Source organism: Uloborus diversus, chromosome 5 (assembly GCF_026930045.1).
Source record: "Uloborus diversus isolate 005 chromosome 5, Udiv.v.3.1, whole genome shotgun sequence".
Taxonomy (NCBI): Eukaryota; Metazoa; Arthropoda; class Arachnida; order Araneae; family Uloboridae; genus Uloborus; species Uloborus diversus.
In genome coordinates this window covers 106,055,093-106,075,250 of record NC_072735.1, presented here as the reverse complement: position 1 = coordinate 106,075,250, position 20,158 = coordinate 106,055,093, and the positions used below count along the sequence as shown (strand labels likewise).

The window sequence follows — 20,158 nt, the reverse complement described above, 5'->3', positions numbered from 1 at the left end:
CAAACTGTTTTAACCCATTTCTTAACTTCCTATTACCGAATTTAAACATAGAGAATAGAGAAGTGAAATTTCACTGTATTTTTAAAAAAGCTGTATTATTGAATAAAAATACTGTTAGGATGCACAAAATCAGTGGGAGATAATGGCATAAAATGAAACGGTACGTATAGTATGTAGCAATAAAAAAATGCCACACTACAATAGTACTTTTCTCCGCACACACCCCACCTCTTAGCCGTAGGCCTTAGGTTCCATCTCACGGGGGGCCCGCTACGCGGGACTGAGTGCGGCAGTCGATAGTCGTCTGTGCTACGGACGGGCTTGATGCTTATTGCGCCGGGGAAGGTCACCATACTGAGCTTCCGCTCAGCTGGGTGTTTACCCCTTAATGTGTGGGTCTTGCTCACCGTGAGATACGGTATATCTCCCCGTACCTCGTTAGTGTGCCATGACCCCCACACTACAATAGTACTACAATAGATACCGTAATTATATTCCACACATTTTTTAGTTGTTCAAGCATATCGAAAATCTTTACTTGTCAAAGATTAGTATTTTTCCTTCCATTTTCAAACTTTAGATAAACAGCTGTTTATGTGAACTTATGTTTCATCAAACTCATATTTAGAATGAAAGAGATGTGGAGTGGCGATTTGTAAATTAACAAAGCGATGTTCCGACTAGTACGGTTAGAGAACTTCCGCTTACAGTGATGCTAAAGGGAAAGTCCATTCACGAAACTAATATTTAGTAGCCAATAGAGTAGGTGATACTTGAACCCCGCGATTCCCACATGAAAACTTTCGTGCTACAGGGTGAGGAATTCACGTTAGCTCTAAAATTCATTACTTGAGTAAAGCTCGCTATATAGATATTTCGTGTAAATCGAATCACGCTGTTGCGCGAGTCCACTGTAGTTTAAAATTGCACATTGAAGTAAGCATTCTTAGTTATCTTTCATATTTCAGATATTTATTAATATTTGATTATAAATGCTAGTACAGTTTGGGGTATTTTCCCATTTGTTTATTTTTTCTTTTTCACTGATTAAATGTTGATATATTAACATGATAAAAGTCGATTATTAAATATTTAAGTTTTTGAGGTTATTCGGTGAAATTGAAAAAATGCTCTTATTTCATTTTATGAGTGGCGTAAAAAAGGAGATGTTGTTTTAGTCCGGACCTCTAGCTTGAAGCTCAAAATCAATTAATTAGTTCCTTCAAAAAAAAAAAGTTAGTATAAAATTAACTGATAAAATTTAAAGTTTTTCTCTTTTGTTTAAAATATGTTTTTCATGATCTAAATCATTTATATATATATATATGACAATATAAAATTTAAAACAAATTATAGACTGCATCCAGGGGCGTGCACAGAAATTTTGGGGCCCGTCACAAATGACTTTTCCAGGGCCCCCTCCATATTGTTTACCCGTATATTTCCCCCTAGATTTATTTAAACCCCTAGTTTTAAAAATATTGGGCCCCTTTCAGATTCGGGCCCGGGCCACACACAACAGGTGTCCCTTCTCTTCTCCTCCCCACGTGCACGCCCCTGACTGCATCTATTTACACTTTCAAGTAGCCGAGTTGCACTTTTTGTCTTGAATGAAATATTCACTGTCAGGAAAGGATTAAAATTTTTAAGGTTGATTTCCTTCAAATTTTAAATCCTTTCTTGCAGCAAATATTCGTAAAAATCGTTAAAAATATTTGGAATGACAAATTGGCTCGGCAAACGACGGAAAGAATAAATAATTCTTGGTAATATTCCATGTTCAAATGATTCAGTTTATTATTCTAAATCATTTTTTGAATCTTCGTTCAATCCTCAAACGGTGTATGCTTTTTATTTATTAATTTTTTTAAAAGTAGCTAAAAAGTAGCGAAGTAGCGACTACTTTTCAAAAGTAGTTTGTAGTTGCTACATTTTGGAAAAGTAGTAGTAATTGTAGTTAACTACATTTGTAATAAAGTAGTTGTAGTTCGCTACAAATAAGATGTAGTTTTTCCAACCACTGGGCTAAACAGATAGCATTGAATTTTTGAACAAAAAAAGTTGGAGACAAAAAAAAAATAAAGAGTTTATAACTTATACCCAGTTGTTTTACTGTAAACAATTACAAGTAGAAACACAAGAATTCATACTGCACTGGTTTCTGAATGTAAAAAAAATGACTATTGACGAAGTGACTGTCTATAAATGATGGCACTTTTTTTTCAGCAAATTTTATCCTCCTCCCTTTGTGTCAGTATCAGGGTTGGCCGAATTGGACCCAATTGGGTTGGACCCAATGGGTTTTTTTTTGAAAAAACCCATTATTTAGCCCACTTTTGGGTTTTTTTTTAATTTTCTGAGAAGTTTTTTAAAAAAATAATTAATTTAAATACTTTCACAATTAAAACTTCTTTTTTATTTGTTTTTCACCACAGACAATGAACACAAAAAAATGAATTTTGAACTTTAATAGTATTTCTTAACTCTTAACAGCATTAAAAAAATACTTCAAAGATTTTAAATAAATGTATTTAACTTTTTTCTTTAACTGGTCAATAAATAACTCAAATTATCTTGACCAAATCCTGTCACGTCTGATTTTCTCAATATTTGTAGATTGTACAGAGGAAATTAATCTAGTTAAAAGGCTTTCATGTGAATTATTTTCTGCTAACCAACGCGTCACAAATCTCGAATAAACACAAGGTATATTTTTTTAGAAATAAACAGATTTTTCAAATGGTCGACAGAAAACAGAACAGGTACAGTATTTTCATTATCTTACGAAAAAGTTTAATATTTCTTACTCTGTAGACAGAAATAGAAAAACAGGCAACATAAAATTCAAAGAAATGTCTTGATTAAGCTGGAATTCAGTAAAAAGGGATTTAAACTACTTGAGGTTCTACAGTAGTTTTACATAACAAAATGAAATACAATAAAGTAAAATGCAAAAAAAAAAAAAAGTAGTAATTAAAAACGAACAATAGATTTTATCACTCGAGAAGTGACTTTGCCTAAACTGTTGGTAATAATGAAAATTAAAAAATCTGAAACTTCACCATTTTTGGGTTTTTTCGTCTTTTATACTTTTTTTTAGAAAACGCTGAATTTTAACTAGTTTTCCAGCTTTTTTTACCCGAAGACAATTTTTGCACTTTGTCCCTATACTTACGCTACAATATGCTACAAGTACCCCACATTTTCCCTAAAAAAGACAAAAAACCACATTTATTTTAAAAAACCCAACTTTTGTTGGGTTTTTTTGGGTTTTATTTAAAAAAACCCTGGGTTCATGGGCTTTTTAAAAAAAACCCGGGTTTTTGCCAACCCTGGTCAGTATTACACTTCATGTTCCCTCGCTCCTCTCCTAGTCATATGTTACAGTTTTTCATAGGCATATTGTTATGAAAAAATGTGTGATATTATACTTCTAGTTACCCATTTGCTCTCCCTTTTCCAAATTTAATAAACATCCCCACCCCTAAAAGTGTGACATAATTTTGGGGCAGACCCTAAGAGACATGAATTTAACACTAGAAAGGTGGAGGAGCCTTTGTAGCCCCAATAGTATTTACTTGTTTAATAACACCAATAATATCCAACGGAGCTTAATCAAACTTTCTGACTTTTAATTAAATGACACTAAAGTCAAATCTTGATAATTCAAGATTATAATTCGAATATTCCGTTATCTTGAAGTTTTTATCAGGCACCAAACTCTTGAGACTATTGTGGAAACTTCCCATAACTCAAACTAATAATAGCTCGAATGTTTTAGCCAGTCCCTTGGGACTTTGAGTTCTCAAGAGTTGACTATATTTGAATGCTTGTTTAAGCACTTAATCATTTGTCTCACAATAGAAAGAGGGGAGAGACCACAGTGGCCCTTAAGCTATTTTACAAAAAAAAAAGATAATTTTTTCCTTTCTCCTCATTGTAGTAGCATAAAAAAATACTATTCACTCTAGTTTAATCTCTTAACTTCCTCTTTATGCAGTCGGTTGGATATCCGAATGCTATAATCAGTACTCATTGCTCACCAGCCAAACAGCAGCCATTGCTCTTGGAAAGAGAAACTAATTCTACCTTTTGGCCAGCAAAGGTAAAAAAAAGAAAATAATTGCATACTAAGTTTTTGTTTAGTTATAATAGAAGGTGCATTGGGCATGTGGACTCGAGCAGAAAGAATTTTCAAAAGAATCCATTCCAAAAACGGCTAGGGGCCACACTGGCCCCTTCAGTCTTTCTAGTATTAATCAGATATTTTGGATTAAAGCCAAAATGAAAAATAAAGGGACTTTATAGTATTTGTTTCACATGTTTGGGAACCAATTCTGAAAATTCCAGCTAATTATGAATATGTGGTACATCAACAGTATTTTTGGCCTACATTTACTCGGTTAAGACACCATGGTCATAAAGTTAAAAATTTCATTATTTCAGACAGATTGCTAATATTGCTTTGAAGTTTTATTTTCCCATTCCTATAATGACTGGATTACATTTATGGGTCTATCAAACCTCAAATGCTATATGTAAGAACTCTATTTAAAAAATAAAATTTTTGCACTATTTTAACATGACAGTTTTAAAATAGAGAAACATACATTTTTGACATGAAATAGCACATAACTAGCAGAAGAAAATTCAGTATCTTGAGTGACAATACATAATTTTTATGAGCATATGTGGCCTTACTATAGTTGCATATGAAACACTATTGATAAAATAATTTTGAATAAGTGACAGTAAGAAATATTACCTAAAATAAACTGCCAAATCTGTAGCTAAAATAGCATCCTCTAGAACATGAACAATATGAGAATATTCATCAGGAGACAAATGACTGAGAATTTGGTTACCCTGCAAATCAAGTATAATTTAAAAAATAAAAATTATTTGGTTTTCACATTCATATTCAAAAACAACATAAGATTTGTCATAAAATTTTTACCAGGGTGTACTTTTTGTGAATTTTTAACTATCTTCCATGAAAATGTGATTTATTTGGAAAATTTAATTATTTTTTGAGGGAAAAAAATAGAGACTACAACAAACGAAAGGCAAACCTCCTATAACAAGGTAGATAGGATCCTACCAAAGTCGGCTGGGTGGCGTGGTGGTAAGGTGTGGACCTATACTGCCAAGTGCAGGTAAATGGCAGTATCTGTAGAAATGAGTTATTGAGATATTTGAAGAAATGTTTGTCAGAGTCAATATTAACCATAGTGAAATCTTGGAATTATAAGTTTTTTCGAGCCTTTTTTTCAGCGGAAATCAAAGCAAACTTGTACAATAAAGCTAAAGTACAATAGATGACAAAAATGTTTAAAAAAATGAAAATTTTGCAGTTACTGCCCTTTACCTGCACACGGCAGTCTATGCCTCTGGTCTTGGGTTCTGATCCACAATCGAAGTAGCATTGGTGGATTTTCAAGATGCAAAAATCAACAATACTCACGTCATATAATTATGAGGCATGTGAAAGATCCCTTGGGTATTCATTTGACTTTGAATATTTTCAGCAAAATTAGAAAATCCCAAGCGCAGTTTTGCATTGAAGAGAGCCCAGGTGCCTCCATCTGGTGAGAACCGGGACATTGTAATTCTTTGGGTGATTTGGCATCTGCGCCTTGATGATGGCACATAAAAGTCTGGATGCCACATCAATAGGATCGCATTAAGTGGTCTGTAAAAGGCTTAAGCCTCAAATAAAAAGCAGCCCCATTAGAAAGGAAAAAGAAGGTTCCTACCAAATGTCATGTTGAGAGAAACAGGAGACGGAGATTCAGCCAAAAAAAAAAAAAAGCTAGAGTACCAGAGATCATGAAAAGAAAAAAAAAAGTTTTAATCTATACCAACTTATTTTTTATCAACATGTAAAATCAATATGAAACACAAAATTGAATGGAAAAAAAAATCAATGTAACCTTAATTTAACTTTTTCTTTATTATGTTGCATTATATTCAAACCTGAGTATTTTTTTTTTTTTTTTTGGTTTAATCTTATTCTCTGTTTAAAAATGTTAAGATTTTTTTCTTTTTCTACCAATTTGAATTTTTTGCAGAGGGGGGGGGGGGGGGGGGGGAGGGAGGGCTTGTTTTTGAAAGATTTTCTTGTGGAATTTTTTTTTTATCATGATAATTTTCTTAATGGAAAAAAAAAACATTGCCTTATTCTTCCACTTACTACAGCTTTTGTCACTCTCCAAGACATATCGAAATATTTCCCCACTAAAGACTATCTTGTCCTTAAAATGTGAAGGTTTTTAAATTTTTTTTTATAGAGAAACAATTTTGAAAAATTAAGTTTTTAAATTAGGTAAAAATCTAAGAAGTAATTCAAGATACTTGTATCTGAGCTCTGATGCTCCGCAACTTATAAAAACTTCTTAAATAAGTATCTTTTTTCTCTTTGACAAAATTTCATTTCATGGAAGCAAAACTTATTTCAGAGGAACTAGAAGTTTATTCGATTACTTTTATGCATTATTAATGCACATCAACTAATAGTGGTATTACCTCACTATTTAAAATCATGATACACTGGTCAAAATGATGATGCTCCATAGTAGAAGTAGAATACAACTGAGCTAAAGGAGAACATGACCTGAAAAGAAAGTAACAAAAAACAAAGGTTAAATATTATACATTTATGAACTTCAATACACATTTATGCACATTTGAGTGTGTGTGTGTGTGTAAAATTAAAAAAGAAAAAGTATACAATGAGTAAAAAAAAATAATTTATTGAAATGTATAAATATATTTATAAAAAATTTTTAAAACAAAGGATGCAAAGGGCATCCGTAACAAGGCAAAGCAGTAAACGTACTGCAGGTGACCTGCCTGGCTAATGTACCAGATAATTATACATAGTCATATGCTGCAATTATCCAGCAGAATATCTGTGTTTTATTTAAGAAATGAACCATAAAGCTGATCTGTAGTAAATGAATAGTGTAAAATAGTAACTGTTAGAAGATTATTTATTTTCCTGGCAAAAATCATTTTTATGAACAGCTAGAGATATTTATAACTATAATCTGTGTTATGAACCCTTTTTGTGGGAAATAATAACAAAATCTATACAGGCAAATCTTTTCACCCACTTTTCCATAAAGTTGGAAAATTAGCCACAGTAAAAAAGGAAATGTTTAATACTTTTTTGACAAAGTAAAAGAAGCATTGCATCGAAAAAAATTTCCACTCAAATTTCAACCTTAATTTCTCTTTTAACCACCTATGAATAATTTTCACCATTTATTTTTTATGTCAAACATTTTGTACAATGCTGTAGAAATGAAAAAAACAATGTAAATAAATCAAAAATTGCCAAGAAGACAAAGCAGATACCTAGTTCAAGGCTACAATAGAGCCTCTTCATGAGTGCTAAAGTGCTCCCCACAAAATAAAAAAAAAGTCATGAAAAAATACATCAACCAGAAGACACCCGATAAGGGACAGGCCACGTAGGTGCATAGTGCCCTGGAATTTTTAAGGTTCTTAGCATCATGCAAACAAGTGCATTTTCATTTTAATTGCAAAAACTCTTATCAACAGTAGCTTTTTGCATAGTATAATATTTATAATGATTAAAGAATTTCAATTAATATTTATAACAATTTCACAGAATACTTACACTATGATTCACTTTCACTTTTCATTAGATTGATATAAAATATTTAATTTTAAACTTTAAGAATGCTAAGCATAAAATGCATAAAAGATTCTTTTACCACATTTGAACTTTTTACAAACTAGAAAGTAACAAACTTTGTTTATTTGTAATTATTTTCCTTCCTAAGAGGTGCCTCATTAACAAAAGTTCATCATAAGAAATATTTCAGTAATATTATTTCAATTAGTTAATAACAAACAAGAAATCAATGATAGTTACTTTAGGTAGGTATTATACTTTTTAAAAAAATTAAAGGTATTAAAAATAAAAAACTAAGCTGAGAAAAAATATCATACTTACTTTATTTGAAATGAATTATTGGTGCCTCTGTGGTCTAAATCATGTGATAAGCAAGCAATAATAAGAGCAAGTGTTTCTACTTCTCCGAGAACATGGCAAAACTTTGTAATCTGTTAATAAAAAGTAAATTTTGAGGACAAAATCACTAAACTTATAGTAAAGCACATAACACAAAGTCAAACTAGTATGTTGTGGCCATCATGAAACTTTCTTCTATATTTTTCTTTTTTTTCTGATCCCTCCCCATGCTTGACGAGGAAGAAATATTCCTAACAAAAACAAAATTACACATGCAAAAACTTGACGACCATCCTAATGTCTGAATCATTACAAAAGCAAAGCAAAGAGCGAAAATTGAAAGTTATTTTAAAAGCCTTGCTTGAATTAATTACAAATATTTTATTTGTTAACAAACATAAGATGGCAACAGTCAAAAATTTTAAATCACTGAGATAATATTTCCGATCATTTCCATACAATTAAAACCACGAGAAATACGCAGACGACAATCTATTACGATTTATCTTTCTTATTGTTGCATTAATAAAGCTATTTTTATTCGCAAAAAAAAAAAAAAAATCAACACCTCTTGGAGCGATTGGCGTCAAAATTGAACCAAAGTCGGTTTACATATGGATTCACATATATTCCAAATTTCAACCAGAACGTAGCATTACTTCTTGAGATAGGGCACTCACAATGGAAAAAAAGAACGGGCGATTGCGCTACCCCCCTTTTTAGCTGTTGACACAAAAATAAATCCAGCTCTTATACCCACTAAGGGCTACTTGCCGATAAATTGTTCTTTCATTCCGTTCATTATTTCTTGAGATACAGCAGTCACAATTGACGACAAAAATCGTTCTATAGCTCAACCCCCGTTTGAGTTATTGACACCAAAATTGAATCAGCACCTGTTCCTGTTGATGGCAACATATGGACCAAATTTTGTTTGATTCCGCCAGTTACTTCCTGAGGAATAGCAAGCATGCGTAACTCAAAAAACGTCCCATTGCTCCACCCCGTTGGAGGAATTCGCGCCAAAAACCAATGAGCACAAGTTCACATAGGGGCACATATGTGTACCAAATTTCGTTCGATTTCATGCAGTAGTTTTTGCTGTAGAGCGACCACAAAAAACTGGTCACACACAGACGTGACACACACACGGACAGACAGACATTTTCCAAAAATAGTCGAAATGGACTCAGCACACCTCAAAACGTTCGAATCCGTCGAAATTCGAAAATTTGCACGAATCCAATACTTTCTTCTATATATTAGATATTGAAGAAAGTAAAAATTCATGTTTTACTAGGTTTTTTTAAGATTTAGCTTCTTACAAATGAGCAAATCAAAAAAGAATGCTAGCAAAATGTATGACTATAAGAAAACATTAAATATTTTACATAATCATTATTTTTCCAATTCAAAGTAAAAATATAAAAAAAAAGACAACATTGATCTTTAACATAAAGTATATACTACTTTTGTTTTTAATTTTATGAGTCGATAAATAGCTATTCATATAAAAATTATGAAATGAACACAAAAAAGACTTACTGTTAGAACAGCAAACATCATCTGTCCAACATTGAACGCATGCCTCCAGTTATGATACGTGACTTGTCTATAATTTTTTCTAACACTTAATAGCCATCGACATAGCATCTAAAATAAAAAACAGAAATCAAGTCTAAAAATTTAGGTTGTCGAGATGACTAATAAATATTTAAACTTTTTATTACAGTGGAGTACAGATTATTTGGACTGAGATCTGGTAAAACAAAATATCCAGATAATAGAACGATTTTAAAAAACAGGTTATGGCAAGGTTTTTTTAGTTGACTTCCCTTTTTCCCTTTACACTTTTTACAGGTTTAGGACTGGCAGTTGTAATAACTTATACAACAGCTGGCTTGTTTAAATTTTTTTAAAAATTTTAACAGACGTACACGTAAATATTATTACATGTAATTCATTGTACATATGTTTAGAAATAATTTATAGGGAAAAAAAAAACACTGCCATTGATTGATCTGTTGAATTGAACATCCAGTCAATTGGCATCCGGAATAATTGCTGCAATACAATATTAATATGTTTTATATTTATTACACAATGTAAGCAAACTCGGCTGAAAGTATGCAAAAAATCAAACAGAAATAATTACTATTAAAGCGGGTGGGAATGATTCAAACCCCAGTTTTGACATAATGAGCGTTCATAGTACACTCTGGGATATCAGTTTCAATAGGAACTATTGTGTAACCTTTTCTGGTAGTGAGAGCGTTGCTATCACTGTCCAATCAGCCCAGCAGACAAATAACCATGTGATTGTGAATTTATTTGTTGTGAGTAACTGGTGCTATGTGTTTGTAGATGGCTCAGAAATTCATGTTGTTGTACTTTTCGGGCACAAGGGATCACGATTTCCTTAGCACCTTTTGCTTTCACCTTTACTAATAATAAAGCGGAAAGTCTCTCTGTCCGGAGGATGTCTGAATGTCTGGATCTCTGTGACGCGCATAGCGCCTAGACCGTTCGGCCGATTTTCATGAAATTTGGCACAAAGTTAGTTTGTAGCATGGAGGTGTGCACCTCGAAGCGATTTTTCGAAAATTCGATGTGGATCTTTTTCTATTCCAATTTTAAGAACAAAATTATCATAAGATGGACGAGTAAATTGCGAAATTATCATAACGTGGAACCGTAACATGGGCACAAGCCAATTGGCGAGATACGAAATTATCATAACGTGGAACTGTAACATGGGTACAAGCCAATGGGCAAGAAAATTCACCATACATTATTTGTAAATATACAGGCGAACCAATAGACCTTTTAATTTTCTTTTACGGGCAAAGCCGTGCGGGTACCACTAGTATTGCATAAAGAAAGTTACCTCCAATTTTCATTCAAAAATAAAATATTTTGATGTTGTTACTGTTACAAATGTGTAAAGTTTACAATTTGGAGGGTGAGTGTGGTACAGTAATTAGTTAAAATTTTGGAGGGTGAGTTGGGATCACTTTTCTTTGGCCTGTCTCTAGCAAACTTTTCCCTTTTGTTTTAGGTCTTTTTATTGATAGACAAGAGTGAACGGACTCCATATTTTGCAAATTTCTTTAAGTTCAAAGTAAATCTAAAGTTCCTGCAGATGACTTATGGAATTCAACATTTTTCCGAGCTTTCCGCCAAATTATCGTAATTTCCGAGAATTTTAGATTTTCTTCTAATTTCAAGAAATCTGCAGATTTTTAAAAAAATTTCACAGAAATCTGTAGAATTTCTGCAGAAAAAGTGTCTTGAGTTTTCCTCACACATTGGAACAGAATTGTTCTGCCACTCGGCAGAGCATTTTTTAAGGAATTTTCACTAGGCGACATAAGTGTAAAATAATTAAATGTCTAACTGTTGCTATATATATATATATATATATATATATCTTTTTATTTCCGTCGTGAGATCAAAAACGTAGGGGACATATGGAACTGGCGGCCCTTTAATTAATTCAGGCGTATCTTAAATACCTACAAAAATAATAAGTTCAGCTTCTGGTTTATGAGTAAACCTTTAATAGATCTAAATATTGACAAAAAGAACCTGATTGTAAGTAATCGAGTTAGCTTATTAGATTACCGGGAAAAGATAATATCTTGCTTTATAATATTAACTCCGAAATAAGGGGGACCGGGGGAGAAATTTTCAAATTTGTAGTCTTAAAAACGCATTTTAGACGATCTTTGGTAATGTTAGGGGAGAAATGGCTTGGTGGCGCTCCGATGTCTATGGAGCCCTTCCCAGGAATTTTTTCTCATTTGTAATCTTAGAAATGCATTCTAACTGTCTTTCGTAATATTAAGGGGTCTGAGGACCACCCTTCTCTCACTCATTTTTCAAAATTGAAACCTTTTAAAAACGCAAATATTATCTCCAATTATGTAAAGAAGAGGAAGGTTCGGGGGTTCTCCGGCGGAATTTTTTTGCTAAAAACGCAGGTTAATACCATATTTTCATGATATTACGTGAAGAAAAGACTCAAAGCGCCACACCAGGAAATTTTTCTAACTTGCTGCCTTAAAAATGTGTTCTAATTATTTTTGGTAATGGTAGGGGAGAAGAGGTTTGGAGAGCTCCTTCAGAAATTGGTTTAAATTGTAACTCTGAAAATGCTGTTTTAAACGATCTAAGGGGATTTAAGAGGAGGAGAGATTGAAAGGCCTCCCATACGAGAACATTTCCCATCTCAGAAAAATTTTGTAATTTGTAAACTTAAAATCGCATTCTAGACTATCTTTGGTAAGGTTACAGATATAGATAATTAAAAAGAACTCAAAACGCACTGCATATTTTGAACAAAAGCAGTTTTGTTTGCTAAAGAAGTAATGCTGGAGTCAGATGCCTAGAGTGGCAGAATACATTTAACTCACTGGTTTCAAACTCAAAGGAACGTATTATCGCAATTCGTTTACTAATTTTTCCTTGGTGGAATCAAAATATTTTTTTTATTTTTAATGTGTAATTAAAATGAAAGAAATCATATGGCAATTTCTTGAAAAAACCACAATTATTAACGGAAACGGCACATCTTAACAAAGTCTAATCATATGTGTCGTGAGTTTTACCTAGTAAACAAGTTCTAAAATTCAATTCAAAAAAAAAAAAAAAAAAACAAACAAACAAAAGAAATGCATAATCCACTATAATATTAAAATCTGTTCGCGTCTGTCTGTCTGTCTGTCTGAAGATCTATCTTCTCGAGAACCGCTGCGAATCGAGAGTCGAACGAGATACCGATCAATTCAAAATTTTCCAAAGAAAACAATAGGACCAATCTCGTAATTGTACGACTTTAATTAGCGGAGATATTAATTAAAACGTTAATTAACATTACTTTATTCAGGAACATTTATTTCTTTCCTGTTGCCATTTTGAATCTGGGTGAGCAAATAAAATTCTAATAATTGTTTTAAAAGAGATTTTTTTGGCTGCTGTCCAAATCTTAAAACAACGTCTCCATTTAGAATTTTATTTTAAATTAGTTTAAAATTGGTTGCTCCTATTCGGACGTAGCCTTTATTTTATCGTCTGTCCTTCTATTTTTTACAGCCAACGTTCTTAACTCTTTTCAGCATATGAAAGTTGTTTCTTTAATTATGTTTATTTATTGTAGTGTAAGTTTATCATTGACCGGCCTCATATTTTGGTAAATTTAGGATGTGCGACTAATTATGTTTATTTTGCTGGACTTTTTCCCGTCACATGGGTGAGTTTTCGAATTGTAATAAGTCTCTTTTTCCTTCCTGTTTTTACTTTTGAAATATACTTTGTACCGTTAAAAGAACACGTTAAATCAAGATTGTTTGGATTTTTTAAGTGAAACAGAGTTGAACAAAAAAAGTTGTTTTTAAGGATTTTAACTAAAGCTTAATTGGAATCTGATGACTTTTTTGGTATTAAATTAATGCTTATTGGTATTTATTAAGTCTTGGTGCTTTAGTTTCACGTAATCAACCAAACAGTATGTGTCATTTTATGTAAAAAGCTGATTGCAAGTGTACATAAATATTTCAGATATAGTCTATTAGATTTAATTCAGTTTAAAGTGAGCACAGATTATAGTTGATAATGCATATATTTTCATCTTTTGTGCTAATTGAAAATACTCATAACTTGTATCATTCATAACTATGATTAACGTTAAAGAGATTGTTGCCAAAAATATGCTCTACTGGTGTTTTGCAAACCTTGCATTACGCTTATTTATTTACTCCTTAGCGCTTTAGAAACAGATGCCAGAGTAATACAAAAACATCAATTGGACATCTCTTTCAATTTTAAGTAACCCGTGCAACGCCGGGCACGCAACTAGTAACTCTATTAAAATTTGTAGCTTACTTAAAAGCAATGTTAACTTTCTAACAATATTATTTTAAAATATTTTTTTCTTTTCATTTATAATTTTGACAGGCAGTGAAAATATGATACATAGTAACACTCATGACGATGAATATTGTGCATTTTTATTTAAAAATTATTTTTTTTTATGCGATTCAAGGGACAAATTTATTCATAAAATGTATGATTTTTCGTAAAAATAAACATTTAAATACTTCGTTAAAATACTGTCATGTTGTCCAGTAACACTCATGACATTGAAAGTGAAAAATTTACTTATAAAGTAAAATATCTCTAGTTTTATGAAATACTAAGCTCAAATGAGGCAGTGAGAAGCAAAGGGAAGAAGCAAGTGGACATTTTCAAGTTTCGAGTAAAGCGCGTATAAAGATTACGTCCTAAGTAGGCTTTCGTTAATTGAATTTTTTTTCTAAATTATGCTATACAGCAGCACCTACCAGGGCTACTAGTACCATCTCTTGCCCCAAGACAGAGAAGGGGTTCACCTACCATTTGCACTGGTTATCTCCAAATTTTTAATTTTGCCACTTGCATCCTTTTGCTTCTCACTGCCTCGAATATGATTGTACCCTTAAAAATAAACTATTACAAGAAATTTTTCCCGAAATAAATAAAACAATTGATGATATTTATGTTTGAAATTTTTCAAATGTTGTTTAGGCAAAAGTTTGGAAAGTGACCCTGGTGATTTATTTCTGCATAACCAAGAACAGACGCATCAAATATGCACATTTGAAACGAAACAGATGTGCTTGTTACAAATAAGAACATAGAACAATTAGTATTTTTTAAATATGTCGAGGCTTGATACAAACGAACGTTTGGCTCCCATTTACCACTTTCTAGAAGACAAATACATGCATGGTCGCATCCAGCTTTTAGTTTCGGAGGGATCATATCCTCATATATATATTAGCAAATGATCGAGTAACCCGCGTGTTTTAACAATGAAACTTGCGCCACGGCATGATAATTTGATAATATGTTTTGGTAATGTTTAACATGCTGGGAAGGATCCCTGAACTCGATCCGGTTACTTAACAGTTTTACTGGTAAGACTGTGTCATTTCAGGGGAATAAAGAAAAGAAAAATGGTCAAAAATGAACGCTACCTACTGGAGTTTTGGGTTAATCAACTGGAGTTAGGGTTACAATTTTAAGTATCAAAATATCACAAAACAGGCAATGGCTTCGCTTCGTTCAAATGTAGAAGCAATTTTCATCTGTCATACCTTGACGGGCGATTTTCGAGTTAGTAAATAATATTCAGGAACTTATAGAAGTAGATTCATATATACTGACAGAAGGAATATTAAAAAAATAAACAAATAAATAAATAAAACATTTTAAAATAAATTCATGAAAACTTTGTTATGAAACACCGAATGTATGTGTGTGGGGGGGCATTCAATTTACCGGACCCCCTTCAAAAGATTTTTCTGTATCCGCCCCTGCCCCATGCTACTGAGCGTTTATTCTAAAAAAGTTATGGATGAATGTGGCAAGTTGTGGGAAGGAGGGGGGGGGGGAGTGCAAACTAAACCATATGAACTAAAGTATAGTTGTTCCGCCTCATCTCCAAAAACTTGCAATGTGGCCCATGAGTAAAAAAGATTGAAACACCCCTCTCTAAACTATATCCCGACATTCTTCTAATTTATTCAGACATAATTAAATTTAAAATAAAAAGCGTATGTATTTGAATTAACTAACAAATTAAAATCAAAGCATAATCATTTATTTCTCTTACCTTTTTGATGAAAGAAAGAACAACGTTTCATGCTGAGTGGTGGGGTGGGGAGAGAAAAAAAAATCTGTCAACGAAAGCGCCTTTCGTTCGTAAACTCTTACTCTAAACTGCCCATTTTGTTCATAAGCCCTCAAGTTCCCGCTAAAAATCATCACACCCCGAGTGAATCACTGATTAGTCTGGAATTTACACCGAGTCTACCCGATGTATGGTACAATGATGACTGGATGGCGACAAGCACCCCTTAACCCGCAGGGGATGACATGTTTTCGTAACCAGTCGAGCGGTTTTAAACGAGTAGGAAAAAAAAGAGAAAAACTGCTTTTGGTTGACAGCTGGAAAATGCCCGATGTAATTCTGTTGCTCAAAAGGAAAGAAAAGAAAGGTTTGAAATCCTTTTACAAAAACGAGGAGTGGATGTTGAATTTTCCAATGTCGCCCAGTAGTTTGATTTTGCATCTTCTAGGTGACAGAATTTTTTCACTACGCGACATTGGTGTCGCGTAGTACCTATGTTAAAAAATGCTCTGCCACTCAGGCACAAAAACAATATTTTATATCCAGAAAAAAGAAGCAAGAAAAATATATAACAATAATTACCACATAGTCAATGTGAAACCTTTCAATAAGATCTAAGTCCATAAACATCCTCAAACAAGCCTTCAGCATGTCTTCATCATTCAAACTGAAATCATTAAATTTTAAATCTTGTAGCTTGTACACATGTGTTGATGGTACAATATATTTCTGAAATCACAAACATCAGTTTCAGTTCATGAACTTAATTGCCCAATATTTCAGACAATATTATCACATTTAACAGAAAACTAATACAGCTTTTGACAGTTAGAACAAGGTTTAAAAGATTTTAACAATGCTAAAAGGGCACAAAATCTCCCACAAATTGATTCCTTTTGCAGATTTTGTGCATTTGTAACTGCATCGTTTTGATTTTCACTTTTCAGCCCAAAGGTCTTTATCCATTTCCTAGGGTTTACAAGGTTTGTAAAAAGTGATTATGATTTTTGTTTCATTGCATTGATTTTAAGGAGGAAGGAGAATACACGATTTATAGAAGCAAAATGTTTACTTATACATTTAATGAAATTCAGCAGCAGTTTTTGCATTTCCAAGTCTTGACATTTTTAATCGGAAATTCGTATTTGATTTATTCGAGGAAAAAATGCCCGCGCATTTTCTCATTTCAATAACTGAAAAAAATAATCGAAATACAGTACTGATACAGTACAACACTTCTGATTTCTTAATGAAAAGAAGGGTTTTATGACAAACAAATGCAATAGAAACATGAATAAGAAACAGAGTCAGATACTATTGAATTAAATTTTTCTCAAAACGTCAAGAATGCTAGCCAATTATGGTAGACATTTACACATGCATGCATTGGTTCCCTTCTTTCACCTTTTGCTCTACCTTTACATAAACATTTGTCAACACTCACACACATATGTACCAAAATTGTGATCACTGTTTCGTTTTGATATGATATATCCTAAGGTTTAAATGAATGAATTACCAACGTTTTAATGCATATTACTGCAGACACGAGTTTTAAGGTTACAAGGAACCCCTTTTTCAATGCAAAGAAGTGTGAGCTTTTAAAAAGTCATTCCAGGAAAGCTTTCCTCGGTTTTTTAATAAAACTTAAGTTTTTTAATAAATTATAAGCTAAATATAACGTAATACAACTTTCAATACAATATATATTTTTAAGAAACATATTATCAATTGTTGAATGGATTCTGGCTCCAAGAGTTCAGTGCACACAAATTTTAAAATTAAATCTACATTTCTGTTATGATTTATCATAAGGTACAATTTTGAATTTAAAAGACAATCTTAATATATAAAAATCAATGTCCCGAGATAACATATATATATCAACGCACAGTCAATACTGCTGAAGCTTCAGACTTGAAATTTGGCAGGCATGTCCACATGATTACGAAAGTATCCACTAAGAAAGGATTTTTCGAAATATCAATTAGTTCAGGAGAAATTAATTAAAACCCCTTAATTTCTGGGAAAATAAAACCTGTCATTGAAATTTAAATCCCTTATTTCTGAGGCTTTCCTCCATTCAAATCATTATTCAGTACTTCATCTCAACTTTTGGTCGATAGCGAATTTTAAATTTGATATTGTTTTTGTTTCTTTTTGTGATTCTTTGAGGCTTTTCTCAAGTCAAATAATAATGTTTCTGTCTTTTTCTTTCATTTTTTCAAAACTAGAAACTAAGTTTTTAAGAACATCATCACAGGTGGACTATCCTTTTGAATTTAGAAGAGTGCAGTTTCCTGTAAAAGTTTGCTTTGCAATAACCATTAATAAGTCACAAGGACAGACATTAAAAGTAGCAGGAATCGATTGAAGAGAAGACTTTTTTCACACGGCCAATTTTATGTAGCTTGCTCCAAAGTCAGTTCATCAAGCAGCTAAATAATTTTAGCACAAAAAAAAAAAAAAAAAAAAAAAATTAAAATGTTGTATACAAAGAGGTTCTTGCTTAAACATAGGTATAACAATAAAATGTGGATGGCCTGTGTTTGCAAAGATAATCAATACTTTAAAAGGATCGTTAATAACAGTTAAAGATCGGTTAAGAACAAGGGCATATATATATAAAGAGTCCAGGGGCCCCGGGATCCTACCAAAATTATAAAAAATTATAGGTAATAAGTAATTATTATAGGAGATTTTTGAAACCAGGTGCACCAAGCATTGTTAACCCCTGCTAATTCCATTACCCGAGCAATGCCGGGTACGGGAATGCTAGTATCTTATATACAGTAAAACCTGTCTACAAAGATACTGTTGGGACCTTAAAAAAATATTGTAATAGACAGGTTATTGTTATGGACAGTTTGATTATTCATGCTGACATTTTGTTGGGGCCAAAAAGAAAAAAAATGTTTTAGACAGGTTATCGTTATAGACAGTATCGTTATACAAGGTTTCACTGTATAAAAGAGAATTTGTAACGTAAATTGTTTCAGACTGAAGCGGCTGAATCACAGCTTATGATTCGGAAAGGCCGAAGCTTTTGTGGAATGGCCGAAGCTCCGGCCTGGCTGAAGCTTCGTTCCATCTCTTATTTTTTATTTAAAACATTTAGATGAGGTTTCAAAAATATAGAAAGAATGTTAGAGATTTAGAATCTGAAAACAAGATTTGAAATTATGGATCTAAAAACTTAGAATTAGACATATCTAACAATTAATGATGCTAAGTTTATATTGAAAATCAGTAATGACATTTTATCAAAGTGCAATTTCTATTTAAAAAAATGGTATTTCTACTTTTTAAAAACTTTATTATTCATTTATTTGTTTTAATTTAAATAGCAAACAAGAATACTTTTGATCAACAGAATGATATAAAAAGAGAAATTTTTGCCAAATTTTAGCATTTAAGCAAAATGAAATGATAAGCCTTAAAATATGCAAACTATTAAATCACAGAAAGATTACTCACACTAAGCTGCTTAGCTTCTTCAATAGGAGCCGTTGCATGATATGATAAAACATCTAAGGTTACTTTGGTTTTAGCAATGGCTTTAATGGCTTTCTCATACATTTGAGTATTCTGTATACCCATTCCACAAAAAATAGCAAAAGCCTGAAATTAAAATTTAAAAGTAAGTATAAAAAAATTTACTTTGCTTTTTTTATTAATTAAAGCATGCAGTCTAATAATTCATTCATGAGGAGAACTACTTTTAAACTAACAAAAAAAATTTAATGCTGAAAGAGATTTGTTGTTAGAGATCATTATACATTGTTAGAGTTAAAATAGAGGCATATTGATCTCTATAAACATTGACACAGCCCATTCGTTTTTGGTCTTTGTGGGATTTATTTGTGTGAAAATATTCATATACAAAGATTGGAAGCATGGCTTGAGGCCATGTGTTGTGTTTGGGGTGGGAGAGGGTGACCTTAGAATTCCTTCTTTGATTGTACCTATTTGTACAATGTATGTGTGTAAAAGGGAACTCAGTCAAAGTTAAGACATGGCTTCAATTCAAATTATTTTTCACAATGTCATGTTTGTTTGTACGTAGGATCTTATTATAGAATTACTGTGCTTGTTTAAATTTTTACCTATTTCTTATAACATTTTATTAAAAGAATTCATACTGATGGTGAGTATGTATTTAAATAACAACATCATCTTTTATTTAAAGGTAGCAACTTAATATCAAATTGGTGAAAGGCTTTTTTTTAATAAAAAATTTATTTCTTTTGTTATTTTGTAACAGTAGATTACTTTCATTTACATTTGTAATTTACACGTTTTTTTTTTTTTGTCATTGCAGGTAAACTTGAAATTCAAGCAAATTTATTGGTGGAACATTATTTCTGAATGACGTAAAACACATCTTTAAATGGGCTGGATGCCAATTTGATTCTCACATTTTTGTTAGTCACTCCTTTTGTTAGTCCCTCCCATTTTGTTTCATGTTATCATTCTTGTTGTGT

At 32.2% G+C, this 20,158-nt stretch overlaps 1 protein-coding gene across 1 annotated transcript in view; it reads right to left on the bottom strand.

The window, feature by feature from the left end:
* Window positions 1–20,158, bottom strand: part of LOC129223064 (dual 3',5'-cyclic-AMP and -GMP phosphodiesterase 11-like) — a 527,973-nt gene that overhangs the window by 20,083 nt on the left and 487,732 nt on the right. Inside the window, exons 11-16 of the mRNA XM_054857629.1 lie at window positions 19,152–19,295; window positions 16,257–16,403; window positions 9,548–9,655; window positions 7,985–8,094; window positions 6,526–6,613; window positions 4,766–4,866 (exon numbers count right to left, since the gene is read on the bottom strand). Coding sequence (XP_054713604.1) covers window positions 4,766–4,866; window positions 6,526–6,613; window positions 7,985–8,094; window positions 9,548–9,655; window positions 16,257–16,403; window positions 19,152–19,295 — 698 coding nt within the window. The remainder of the gene's footprint in view (window positions 1–4,765; window positions 4,867–6,525; window positions 6,614–7,984; window positions 8,095–9,547; window positions 9,656–16,256; window positions 16,404–19,151; window positions 19,296–20,158) is intronic.